This window comes from Notolepis coatsorum (genome assembly GCF_963971535.1).
Source record: "Notolepis coatsorum genome assembly, chromosome: 12".
Lineage (NCBI taxonomy): Eukaryota > Metazoa > Chordata > Actinopteri > Aulopiformes > Paralepididae > Notolepis > Notolepis coatsorum.
The window spans coordinates 105608581-105623075 of NC_140176.1; the positions used below are offsets into that span (position 1 = coordinate 105608581).

The 14495-nt window shown below is 40.5% G+C and overlaps 1 protein-coding gene across 1 annotated transcript in view; it reads right to left on the reverse strand.

Annotated features, from left to right (window-relative positions):
* Window positions 1-14495, reverse strand: part of LOC311238006 (leucine-rich repeat-containing protein 9-like) — a gene marked incomplete at both ends in the record, with an annotated part of 129840 nt that overhangs the window by 71752 nt on the left and 43593 nt on the right. Inside the window, 12 exon segments of the mRNA XM_084325974.1 lie at window positions 1532-1693; window positions 1805-1929; window positions 2250-2396; window positions 2496-2619; window positions 3577-3694; window positions 4640-4819; window positions 4950-5081; window positions 7146-7360; window positions 11473-11628; window positions 11894-12076; window positions 13298-13368; window positions 13458-13521. Coding sequence (XP_084182100.1) covers window positions 1532-1693; window positions 1805-1929; window positions 2250-2396; window positions 2496-2619; window positions 3577-3694; window positions 4640-4819; window positions 4950-5081; window positions 7146-7360; window positions 11473-11628; window positions 11894-12076; window positions 13298-13368; window positions 13458-13521 — 1677 coding nt within the window.

A 14495-nucleotide genomic window follows, 5' to 3' on the forward strand; every position in this document is an offset into this window, starting at 1 on the left:
TAGCTGGTTCAGATATGGTTAAGCAGCTGCCCTGTGATCAGATTCATCCATATTATTTATTTTTCCGACATCAAATGCGTAATTTCTTATCGTACAAATATTGTCATATTTATTTTAATTATGATTAAGTAATTAATTCCAAGGAGGCCTGTAGCGTTGACATGAAGGAATCACTATGAGAACACAGTCTGTCAAGTTAATAATTTTTTTTATTAGTCAATCAATCATAAGACTGCTCCTCAGCACTCTTAAATCTGCTCTCAGCCACGATCAAATCTGATCTCAGGAAAATTTGGGGACTCCCGCTCCCAGCCCTAATATGTCTTAAATGGGCCAAAATCTGGCTAAGACAAGAATTTTGGTCGTAAATTTGTTCGAGAATGAGACCCAATGAGTCCTATATACACTACTATACAATATACTATACAATATACAGTTATGCTATATGTAAATAATATACTATACTAACATTTATGTTTTTTTAAAGTGACCGTGTGTGTGTGTGTGTGTGTGTGTGTGTGTGTGTGTGTGTGTGTGTGTGTGTGTGTGTGTGTGTGTGTGTGTGTGTGTGTGTGTGTGTGTGTGTGTGTGTGTGTGTGTGTGTGTGTGTGTGTGTGTGTGTGTGTCCACGGGCGTGTGCGTGCGTGTGTGTGTGTGTGTTCATGTGTGCTTGAGAGATCAGTGTTCAGTGTTCTGATGGCTTGGGGAAAGAAGCTGAGTCTGAGTCTCTTTGTTCTTGCTGCATGTATGCAGAGGAGTGACAGAGGGGGTCAGTGTAGGTCAATGACATGGTATCAGACTCACTTGAAGGAACACATTTACATTTAGTAATTTAGCTGACACTTTTATCCAAAGCGACTTACAAGTTCTGTATGACAAGTCAGCAGGAAGGGTACAACTGTTTCAGCTGAGTAACAATGTTTGATTAATTGATTGATTGATTGAACATTTTATTAACAGATTGCAGAATGGGTACAATACAGTACGGCTCAATACACACAATTGTTAAGGGGATGCAGACCAGAGAAAGACTTTCGTCTTGTTTACATCAGGATCCCCCATTTTCAATTCATCATAACATATATGACATACAGATAGACAGATAGACAGTACTGCTACATCTATACATTTATGACATACCAGATGTGTAGGCGGGGTGGGGGGGGGGGGGTAACTGTACATTGGATTATCGACGAAACCCTACTTGGTCCCAAGAAGAGGGTCTTGTTCATCAAAAAGTGTTGAAACTTGGGTGCTGCAGTGTTGAGCGCATAGTAGTAGAGACATAGTATTATAGTAGGAAGAGTGATATTTTGAATAATTCTTAACCAGACGCTTGTAGCCAGCGGTGGTGCCCCTTGGTTCCAGTGAGGAGTGCTAACAATGCTAACATGTCAAGTTAAGCTGAACCACAGATACAGGAACCTCTTTCCCTCATAAAGTGTTTGGTAAAGAGAACATTTGCCAAACTAAAGTTCAAAATCGATTAATAATTAAAAAGGTATTCCTTTAAAAGTTCCCAAATCCTTACGGTAATCTGACTGAGGACATTAGCTCTGGCCACGTTCAGCAGAATCTTCTCATCCAGGCTCAACATCCTGGGCTTTGGCATCACCACAGGCTCCATGTCGAGGGCCTTACCATCCAGGGCGGTGTCACTGTGGAGGTCCGAGAAGCCGCGTTGAGCTGGGTCCTAGCGACACAGAACACGTGCAAAAAAAGAAAAACAAGGTTTAAACAGCAACTTTCAGCAAGAGTATTGTTGATAAGGTAAATAATTTGTAACAAAGCAGGAACCCATTACCTTGGAGATATACTCAAAGTCGATGATGTATTCAGGTGAGGCGAGACTGTGATCAAACACAAACCACTGGCTTTGTTTGAGACTGCACTCACAGCTGGTGTTCAGTTTGAAAGAGCAAGGTCCCCCTGAATGGAAAAACAACCCAAAGTGAAATAACAATGTGCAGCACTCCGGGGAAAAAGGGTTCCTATTCAAGCAATGCCGCTGTCTTTGAAAACTACCCACACATTGCTTTTGTGTTCGCAAGTGTGATTCCTCTTTTTTATTTCATTACTTAAATGCTGCGAACACAGCATTGAGCACAGCATTAAATAATGAAATGAAAAAAAAGAAAATGTGCTTTTTGAAACAAAAATGCTTTTAGGATATGCTTTTGCTACCAGGCACCTGCAGAATGCTATGGATGTGCATGTGCCTGTTTGGAAATCATGCCTTTGATACGTACCTGCTGCACCCAGCGTAGCTCCATGCTTGGCACTGCAGACACTGCGATACACAGAGTGGGCTGTGGGGTATACGCAGCTGTCCACTGGCTCTGCCTCTCGGAGGGGAAAGCTCCGGCCCAGGAACACCTTGGACACAATGATCTGTCCTGAAGACAGAAAGAATAAAATGCAAGGTCAGCTATTCAGAGGACAGTCGCGGACAGCGAGAGGGATACAGGGGGGTTGTCACAGTACGACTCACAGACCATGTCTGAAGGGGATCAAGTCCGCAGAGCCTTGGCTGGCTTGGCGTATCGTGTACTCAATCCTGGGCTGTTCAGTCACACTTAGGCTGTTGGACAAGGGCACAGCACACTCTCTCCCCTGGGCCTGGCAGAATCACAGCATAGAACCATAGGGGGGAACTCTGAAGCTTGTGAAGGAATATAAAATATGTGAAGCTTGTATGAAAAACTGAAAAACTAGGTGCGCACAGTAGAGTGTAGTTCTCCACCAGCCACACGTTTCTCTCTCTCTCTCTCTCTTAGAGCAAACAAACGCAACTACAGTAACAAATGCAGAGACCATCTATTAACATGAATTATAATTATCAGTATCCAAACACACTCGCACATGATACACATCCACTGTCATCCACTGTCGGTGAAAAGTGGGAGAAAAAAATCCCAACTGTGACAGACAGTAGCCTACACATTACACAGCGTTTAAGTGTAGGGGGCGGGGGAAAAATAGACCAATGAAAGCAGATCTTCCTGTACTATTTCTATTACATTATTACACATTATTACACTAAAACACTATTACACACTTAATCATGGGAGCGTGGTTAATCTAGACCAATGAAAGTCCCATAAGTCTCTACAACAAATGGTTAATGAGATATGAAAGGGGCAGGGTTTATTTCAATGGACAATGATGGAAATGACTCATAAATGTTTTTAATGCATACAACAACAATAGGTTCACTATGGCATGTCCATTGTTGTAAACAGGGGCTAGAGAGCTGATTTGACTGGAGGCTCAGAACAGGGAACCTGTACAATATCGCCCTCTTGTATTCAAAAGGTGTAACTTCATACTGAATATCTATTTTAATGGATAATGGTGGAAATAAATTCAAATAAAATATTTGTCGTTGACCGATTAGAAAAATATTAAGATAATTCAGGTCCTTGGCCAGCTGTTAGCCTATTGGCGACGTTTCATCTGAATCAGCCTTGTAGTTTGCGAGATTCACTGTGGACACACACACACAGAGACATCGGACCGAGTAAATGATCTCCCCCAGGCATGCCTGAGTCAATGATCAATTACAATAATATGCACCTTGTAATTTTCTGCTGTTTTGAAGCCATTCTCTAGAATGTATAACAGCTCATTCCTCTCGTCAGTTCTTCCAGGGTCAGCCACGTAGAACAAGTACTCCAGCCAGCGCTTGTGATTACTAGATACAATTCAGATTAGATTCAAACAATTATGCACTGTAGTTGATGATGAGGCATGGTTAAATTATGGGTCTCATTCTGTTTAATCATAAACATGATCTCTTTCCATCACTATATAAGTTAAAGCTGCTTTGCAACTTTGTAGAACTTAAGTTCATCTGCCCAGCAGAAATAGAGCTCTGAATGACTTTTCAAGCCCATGCACGCGCAAAACAAAGGTTTTCCACAGACTTCCAGATGGACCAGCAACTTTAAGTTTTACACATTTAAATAAAAATACAAATTTAAATAAATATTTCCCAGTCTCTGATCAATGGTTTGGCACATTGTGTGTACTTGGACTGGCCCAAAACATCTGATTGGTTATTGATGCAGGGAGCTGATGTTTTTGGCCAATCGGATGCCAAGTAGTGTTCCCGGGGTCCCATTGGAAGACTAAGATCACCATCGCGCTCCTCGTCAAAAGACACAACATGACTTGAGAGGTAATGAGTTTGAGTGTGGCCACCAGTGATCAAACAAAGATAAGGATAGCTATGTGCTGTAATTAACACAACACGGTGTCCTCTGATGACATCACAGGTGGCCATATTCAAACTCATTTACTCTCAATAACTGTAAAACTAAATGAATGTGTGCAAAACTGTTTTGAGCCTTGGGATATGTGTGAGATTATGTACAAAATAAATGTGTGGGTTTTTTTTCTCCAGTGAAGTGCCCCTTTAAAGCTGCTGGTGGCTCTGGGACTCTGTGGAAAACCTTTAAAGCTGCTGGTGGCTCTGGGAGTCTGTGGAAAACCTTTTTTGTGCGTGCAATGCATGGGCTTGAAAAGTGATGCAGAGCTTGCTCTATTTATGCTGGGCAGGTAAACTCACTCTCAATTGCAGTTTTTAATACACGGTTGTAAATGACTGTAAATACCAACGGATACAAAATGTACGCACTGTGAAAATCCTGTTGATTCTTCGCTGGCTAACAGGGAGTCAAGCCTGTCCTCGAAGCGACGTTTCAAAGCACGGTTGTGGATGCGGATAATACCGTTGACCTTGATGCCAGTGATGCTGTAACCTTTGTAGTCCAAAGCACAGAACCGGGACAGAAAGAGGTCATAACAGGATGTGAACCTGTTGAGAGCGTGACAAAAACAAAACATTATGGGGGTCAGTGAGCTCTTCATTTAGATTCCACGTCAATAAATCTGTTCATAATTTCCTTGGCTATAATGGATAGTAATGCCACTGTGACTCGATGTACCAGGGGTCGGTGGAGCAGCCCTCTTCAAAGCGGATATTCCCCACCGTCTCCAACTCCATCAGCAGAAAGTGCACCGTCAGGTCCTTCCTGTTTGTGACTCGTGTCACTTCCTGTTGGTGCCAGGCCTCAATGCTGGAGCACAAATAATAAAACACAATGGGAAACAGATGTATATAACAACAAATATCATAAATACCATATTTTATCTATGATGATTGAACCATATTTTATCTATTTTTTACTAAAGGATTTGCACTACCTCATTTTTGCATTTTTCTATTTGCATTTTGTTTTTGCATTTTGTACATTTTAGTTTTGTATATTGTATATTTTGTATAGTGTTTGGTCATTATTCTTTTACATTTTACTATATGAAGCACACTTTCAGGAGGGTCATACACAACCAAGCATTTCACTAAAATGTACATGCATCTTATATGTGACAAATAAAACAAAACTTGAACTTGAAATACTTTACTTCTCAGGTAATCTGTTATCACAATATCTCAAGGACGGGGCAATGCATCGATATGTATCACCTATTGTCTGTCAGTGTGATCATATCAATATGTGCTTCAACCCAAGCTCTGTAGCTATTGTCTTTATGCAATGCATAGTGGCTAAGTTGAAGACAGAAGTTAGATGGAGATGTCTTGTGTCAATTGGACCTACGGTATGTATTGTCAAATTGTGAATTCTGACCTCTGATTATAGGGCAACCATCACTGGTACACCAACATCTATCACTGTGTCAAATGTCATGTCTATATCGTATAATTATGCTTTTCTACTGCCAGTTGGAAGACCATTGTGCAATCATGTCTGCATTTGATTATGGTGACATTTTGTATACCTCTCCCTCCACCTTAAAACTCCTCGATACTGTTCCTCACTTCGTTTTATCACTGGAGATAAACTTCTCACTCACCACTGTGTTTTATATGAAAAGATGGGATGGCCTTCTTTAACTAATAGAAAGTATGCATTGAATTTATCTATAAAGCTCTGCTTATGAAACGTCCCTATTATCTCTGCTCCTTGATTGCTTTTAAATATGGTACTACGTCACAGGATTACTTAGCTTTAGAGACACCACACACACTAAGTTTGGTAAAACTGGTTTTATAGAATGAATAGCAGAAAACCTTGAAATTAGAACATTTCATTCCGTTAGAAGTCTAAAGTGTTGAACTTGTTGAACTTGTTGTTCGACTACTGTATGGTGATCTATGTTTGAACTGCACTCGTTTGGCCATTGTGTTCAAGTCTTGAAAAAGACATCTCAATCTCAATGAGACCTGTTCAAATAAAGGACAAAAGATATGTACTATGTTATGGAAACTTTCTTTTTTGTATGGGGACAGGCGGACCAGCAGACAGAGTGACTTATATTAGCTGCTTGGTCACAGCTAAGAATATACAGTATATCATGAATTGTGATACACAATTTTTTTTTTTAATCTACTTTTTCTCCCCATTTTCTATTTTTCTCCCATCCCAACTTCGTATTTCCAATTCTTCCCTCCCCCCGTCTTGAACGTTGCTAGACTATGCCTCCCACTGGTCGGCTGTAGTGAGGATAGAAGCCTTGCATGTGTCCCCTCCGGTACACGAGGAGGCAGCCTGTCGCATCTTTTCACCGCAGCAGCTCGAACTCTCAGTGGCGAGGAGTAACGCGTGGGAGGCTCACGCTGCCCCCGATACTTCCTGTTTCCGCCGCACCGGCGTCACCCAACCGACCTGTAGGAGTCGCTGTCCACAACGTCCAATCCTCACCCACCGGCTTTCCCACCCTCTAACACTTGCCAATTGTGTTAGTATGACGGCCGGCCAAGCCGGTAGCAACGGCGAGAACCCAGCGTATCCTGCGTTAGTGGCGAGCACCTTGCCCACTGCGCCACTCAGTCGCCGTGATATACAATTCTGTTGTCTAAATCAATAATAGAAAGTAGAAATTAAGTGACATTTCTCACCATATAATTTCTGAAAATATTTCAACGGAAGAAACGTACAGACTCAGTTTGAAATCACACCCTTACGATCCAGTCCAATATGATGAATATCAACTGGATTATTTAACATGTGATGATTTTCAACCAAAAGCAGAAATCATGGCATACAATCAATATGAAAAAAGAAATCCCATGTGATTATCATGATATTTATAGTTCCCACATCTCCTTAACGTGAACTCACTCCTCTAGTCTCCTGTTCCAGTGTTTCAGCCTCAGTCTCAGCGCCTCCAGTTTTCTGAGGATCTTGTGGTCCGAGCTGGGAGGACCTCGGCTGATGTCCATGTGGGCGCCACTTCTATCCTCTGGACTCTCAGCCAGACAGGGTGTCCCGTCCTCCCAGGTACAAGCGGACTCCCTGCCACTGGCCTGCTGCGCCTCCGAGAACTCACACTCCAGCTGGGGAATTGACACCGAATTATACAACACAGATCTTAGTTGTGTAAAATAAGCTTTTGAAGTGAGACTGCAACTAAATTTGATCCTTAAAGGCCCAATAATTTTTATTCAAATGATTCAATGATTCAATTGTAAAGGAATGGGTGGCGCCCGTCGCCAAAAAACAAGTAGCAATGGAGACAAGTTTTCATTCTTTAACTGATTGAGCTCTTGGTAGAAAGACTAACACTAGGTAACAGGTAATTAATGTGTTTTTAATTGTATTTACTGTATTTTGTGGCAGTGAAAGGTTTGTTTACATTGGTAAAGTTTGTAACACTGGAGTAAAACAGACATATATTCTGATTTACAATGAGTTAAGGAAGATCCAAAACGAGTAACAGAGTTACCGTTTTGGTAACACTTTATAATAACACTCAGTTATAAGACCTTTATAAAGTATTTGTCGATAATGAACTAATCATGAACAAAACATTTATATACATTCGTAGATTATTATTAAATCATTTATAACTATATTTGTATAACATTTACAAATTAGTTCTACATTATTTATAACTCATTATCAACATTGTTTGTACTTGATTTGTTCATCATTAAATAATGTTGTTTAATGTGTAGTAACTCATTTGTAGATGCTTTGAAAAATGGATATGAAAAAACGAGTATACTGTACCTCCATTTATTTGTTCATGTTCAACAAATTATTTGTAAAACATTCTTAAAAGATCTATAAATAATTTGCAGATGTTATTGTGTGCCCTAATCTAAAGTGAAGACTATTCATCATTAACAAATGTCTAATAGTTTATTATTTGTGGACATTTATGAATACACACAAAGCAATTACCAGACTTGTCTTTTCATGTTTAACAAATGATTTGTTAAGACATTCATAAAACATCTATAAATCATTTGCAGATGCTATTGCGTGCCCTAATCTAAAGTGAAGACTATTCATCATTAACAAATGTCTAATACAGTTAATTATTTGTTGACTTTTTCATCATGTTACAAATGTTGTTGACAGCTTTCGGATCCACCCTTCTTTGTGACATCAAACAGTGACAGAATTAGGACTATTAGGAATAAATGCAATTTTATTAACATATAAAATACATGTGCACACATAACATATGGTGTAACATTTGGGGGACACTAGGACCCAGGAGTACCCTGACCAGGTATTGCCAGAGTATGTAGAGGGAGTCTCACGTGAATGAGACTTGACTTCATGTTTGTTCCCGTCTGTTTGAATGGAAGCTACATACACGTTATACATTAGCAATTTGTGCTGCCCCACGCTTTTAAGGTATGAGCAGGCTAAACACCTTTTTCGTTGGTAAATCTATTCCATTTCCATAATGTCAGACCTACAACTCCTATATTTTGTGTAGACGTACTTGATGTGGTGGGCACTAACGTTACATTTGAATTATGTGTTTGTTCCTAATGTGTGCTCAGTATATTGTGGTATGTGATGATGACATGAGGGTAATAATTATTTGTATTTTCAGGCTGTATCGGCGCCTATACAGCCTGAAAATACAAATAATTATTGCCCACATACTACATACATATACTGAGCGCACATTAGCCAGCCAGCAACTGCTTTCACAGGAATGAGGAAAGGTCCAACCACATCAAGTACGTCTACACAAAATATAGGACGATTAAGTTGTAGGTCGGAAATTATGGAATAGATTTACCAACAAAAAAGGTGTTTAGCCTGCTCATACCTTAAAAGCGTGGGGCAGCACAAATTCATTGGCTCTGCTAATGTATAACGTGTATGTAGCTTCCATTCAAACAGACGGGAACAAACGTGAAGTCTCACTCACGTGAGACTCCCTCTACATACTCTAGCAATACCTGGCCAGGGTACTCCTGGGTCCTAGTGTCCCCCAGGTTACACTATATGTTACTATGTGTGCACTGCACATGTATTTTATAAAATTGCATTTATCTATAGTCCTAATTCTGTCACTGTTTGAAGTCACAAAGAAGGGTGGATCCGAAAGCTGTCAACAACAGGTGATGAAAAAGTCAACAAATAATTAACTGTATTAGACATTTTTCTTTTTTTTTTCTACTTTTTTCTCCTCCTTTTTCTGTGATTTTTCTCCCCATCCCAATTTACCTCTCGTGCCAATTCTCCCTCCCCTGTCCTGATCGTTGCTCGCATATGCCCCCCACCTGCCAGCGCGGACTCTCATTTGGCGAGGAGTAACGTGTAGGAGGCTCACACTGCCCCCGCCATTTTCCTGACTTTGCTGTGCAGGCACCCCAACCGACCAGTAGGAGTCGCTGTTCACAACGACCAGACTACCACCCGCTAACTCTGCCAATTGAGTTAGTATGACGGCCGGCCCAAGCCGGAGGCAACGCCAACAGCCGGATTCGAACCCGGTGTCTCTTGCGTTGGTGACGAGCGCAATGTCCGCTGCACCACCCAGCCGCCCTGTATTAGACATTTGTTAATGATGAATATAGTCTTCACTTGAGATTAGGGCACACAATAGCATCTGCAAATGATTTATAGATGTTTTATGAATGTTTTACAAATCATTTGTTGAACATGAACAAATAAATGGAGGTACAGTATAGTCGTTTTTTCATATCCATTTTTCAAAGCATCTACAAATGTGTTACTACACATTAAACAACATTATTTAATGATGAACAAATCAAGTACAAACAATGTTGATAATGAGTTATATATAATGTAGAACTAATTTGTAAATGTTATACAAATATAGTTATAAATGATTTAATAATAATTTACGAATGTATATAAATGGTTTGTTCATGATTAGTTCATTATCTACAAATACTTTATAAAGGTCTTATAACTGAGTGTTATTATAAAGTGTTACCAAAGTGGAGCTTTTTCGCCTTTTCTCCCATCCCCCAATTTAGTCGGTATACCAAACCCCCCTGGTTATTGCGCTATGCTGCCCTACTGCCGGTTTGAGGAGGGCGTTTTCACCTGACAGCTAGGAGTTTTACTGGTAGAGCGTAACACTGAGCTGAGGTCCATGCTATCTCCCCCAGATCCCCTCCCTGCTGAACAGGCGCCCCGACCCACCAGTAGGAGTCGCTGTTGCAACGACCAGGGCTTATACCCCTTCCCACCCACGAACACTGTTCGTAGGGTCGACTGATTAAGCGGGTGCTTAGACCTCTACACTACCCAGACGCAGGGCCGGATTAACGACCGGGCCGTTTGGGACGCGGCCCGTGGGCCTCTAGTGACGAGGGGCCTCCAAAAAAAATAAAAAATAAAAATAAAAATTCCTTTTTTTTTTTTTTTTTTTTATCATTTTGGAGATCGATGTCATACTGTGACACTGAAATGAAAAAATATTTCATCAACTAAAATATTTAGTCAACAAAAATATTTCATCAACTAAAATATACAGTACGTCACACCCCGTGCCTCTCCCTGCCGTCTGCAAGTGGCTAATCTTGAGTTTCCGACCCCCCAGTAAGCTAACCATGGATAAATCCAAAAAAAGTAAAGTCTGAGGAAAATAGAGGGTTTAATTCAGCGTGGACAGATTCATTTGCTTTCACGACTAACAATGCAGGCTTACCTGTAGCCTATGCCTGATATGTGGTGCGAAATTTGCGAACAACGATTACTGTCATTTTGATTACTGTAGTTTGCCTGGTATGTAACCTTGGTTAGTGGCTGCCCCACCAATGTTTTACATATAAAAATGCCACTGTGCGTGCGTGCACGTGTATGTGTGTGTGGGGGCCTCCACAAGAGTCTGGCCCAGAGGCCTCTGAATTCTTAATCTGGCCTTGCCCAGACGCCCCCAGGAGAGGCAACCTTCGACTGGCATTGTTTGACGCCCGCCCTTTTTCACCTCAGTGTAGTTCTTTGTAAAGCCGGAAGCTGGAGCATGTGCAGTAGTTTAGGGCTAATATCTCTGGCCTGACAAAATGTACAGAGCTGGCTGTGGGCTCATTTTACTCTGTAGTAAAGCAACCTATGCCATGAATAGTCCAGAGTGGAATTCTTTAAAGATTTTCTTTAAACCCTTTAAAGATTTACAAAGCTGTAGTCATATTAAAGCAACAAATTGTCTAGTATCTGTGCGTACATTTTTTATGGCAAAGTTGAGTGTCCTGATCCGCTCCTCAGGTAACTGTAATAGGGTCCTCTTTTGCTCCAGCAGACTAGCCTGCGTCTCTGCCAGGTTCCTCTGAGCCGTACAAACACGCATGTTATAATACATCATCTTCTTCATCACCGTGGACTGGGAGGGAAGAGCAGAAGAAAAAACATCTGCTGTATGTAAATGTGGCAGGTCTAACGTACATCGTAGGCACATACACAATATAGAATTGACATAGATCAGCCTCGCCGAAGATTAGGAAAACTAAGTTGTTGCGATAACTCCACTGTGTTGTGTAAGCTGTTGTGCAGCGACCAGAAAACAGCATTCCTTTAGGGACTGAAGGCATCTGGCTACTAGAGCCCCCAATGACATCAAGTTGGCCCTAGTGCCCACTGGCTTTTACCTCAGCTGCATCCTTCACTTGCTTGCTCGTGACATCATAGGTGTCGAGCCTCTGGAGGCCTGGCATGTGGTAAAGCACGTGGGTGGCGTAGTTAAAGAGGATACACACAGGGTTGGACGTAGACTCCCGGTTGTTCAGTCCCAGCTCTCTCAGACGGGGCAAGTGGCTGAGACGAGTCAGCTCCTGTTACATTCACCACAGGGGCAGACAGGTTAGTTTGTTGGGGGAGGGGGGGTCTTTAAAGGAACATGGCAACATTATGGGAAATGTCTTTTCCAGAGTCAGACAAGAAGATAGATACCCATTTATTCTCTGTGCATTCATTAGAAAGCTATCCAGTTGCAAAGCTATATAGATCAGCGAGCCTAGTTTAAAACTCAGATATGCAAGACGTCTATGACAATATAACAAACGACTGAAGCAGGTTACCAATCACAATTGTACTGGATATATATATATTAAAACATTTCCTTGTTGAATAGATTAAATGTATATACATTCCCTGGATGAGAATTATAATCTGGGTGATAAATTTTTTAACATATTAACCCTTGAGTCAACCTTTAAAAAAAATCACACCTTTAGCCCTTTGCCGAAAACTGCGATCTCAGTAAAACATATCTTTTTCATGTATTGTTCCAAATTTTTTTCATGAATATCATTATTAACTTCAGTCCTCACCATACATATCGAATATTTATTCATTTTCAGGATTTTAACCATTTTTAAAATTAGGGTTAGGGTTAAGGTTAGGGTTAGGGTTAGGGGGTTAGGGTTACCCTAACCTGTTCATTTCTGCGACTAGGGTGGAAGGTGTGACACATTTATGCAGTGCGGACTCTGAGTTTGTCTGTAGGTACATGGGCACTTTGCCTACTTGTCTTGTCTTTTTGTGTTGCATCTATCATCTGTATTTTTTTTGTGCTTTTCTTTCTCCCCTATTGGTTTTGTGTTATCTACTTGATTGACTGTGTAAAGCAGCTCAACATTGTTCACCAACTCTGGTCTGTTCTACTAAGTTTGTGTGCTTTGAAAAAAAACATTTTCAAAAACGATGTGGAAATAAGAAGTAAAATATTAAGATAAGATAAGATATTCCTTTATTGATCCCCTTGGGGAAATTCAGGCATCATAGCAGCATGGGGGGGAGGGGGGGGGGTACAGGTAGTAAAACAACACAGTGTACAGGTAGTAAAAACAACACAGGCAGTGTAAACAATTTGGTCAATATGGTCAATATAATTTACTATCTGACTAGCTGAAGAAATATTCACATTATTCACAGTGTCACATAAGGTGCAGTATGCATACGGTAGTGTTATAATTTACTATCTACTGAGTATACATTATTCACAGTATTACGGTATCCACTTTTCTATTAAAGATAGAAAAGGTTCCTCTTACCTTAAAGGAGCTGATTTTGTTCCCAGAAAGATTAAGTTTTTGGAGGTTGACATTAGAGTCAAGGCTAGATCCTTTGAAAGAGTATAACAAATTATTTGATTATGTATTTTGTAAAACAGCTCAAAAAATGGGACAAAACATAGAAGATCATCAAGCCTACCTATCTCTTCAATATTGTTGTCAGCAAGATTCAGTTCTTTCAGGTTTTGAAGAGTGTCCAACCCCTGTGGAAGCACAAAAACAGATGAGAAATTCCATAAAAATAGGCTGCATACTCAGATTCAGATTCAGATTCAGATTCCTTTATTAAGCCATTTGTGTAAACACATTGGTAATTGTTGCAGCGTTACAGTGTATGCGTTTTTTCCTTTCTTTTTTCACAGTAAACGACAAACACCAACACAGACACAGGACAAAAAACAGTGCAGTGGGGGATTAATCAATTAAATACATATATATATATATATATATATATATATATGACTGTAAGGGGGGGGCTGAGGCATTGATCAGCCTGGCGGCTGATGGGAAGAAGCTCAGTCTGTGACGAGCTTTCATAGCCTTTGGGATCCTCAGCCTTCAGGGCTGAAGAGGCTGTGACCGGGGTGACTAACGTTACTCTTACAAAGCAAAACTTATCAAGACTGCTAAGTTGTCTTATATTCTTTGGCAAGCAGCATTTCTCACAGATAATTGGTGGTGGTTGACGAACTGGAACAGTCAAGCAGAGGATCGGGCCATGCAAAAGGGGACGTTATTAACACTTTAATCGCCATGGGTTAAATTCATAATTTACCATCCCTCGCCAGCTCTATTTGTCTATGGAGAAGTTCCCCTTCTTTGCAGGGCTATAACTTTTTTAATTCTATTGCTACATTGCCATTATTATGGCCCATTCAATGTCCTATATGTATTGTTCAGGGTGTAGCAACGTTAAACTTTTTCATTCACATATTCATACTAAAATATGGTCTAAAGTATAAGTATGTTTTTATCGTTTTCTGCAGCTTTCTTCAGAACGTGATTTATAGCCCTAAATGCATTATATTGATGATCAAATACAGTTTGGTAGGAATCTGTGCGAGATAAAAAGTTTCAACTGGACGTGCTTCTAGAAGTTACTACATATCAGAGAGAGAGAAGTGGGATACACCAAGTGTCAGACCATATATGGAAAGTTTGATTGATTGTAGCCACG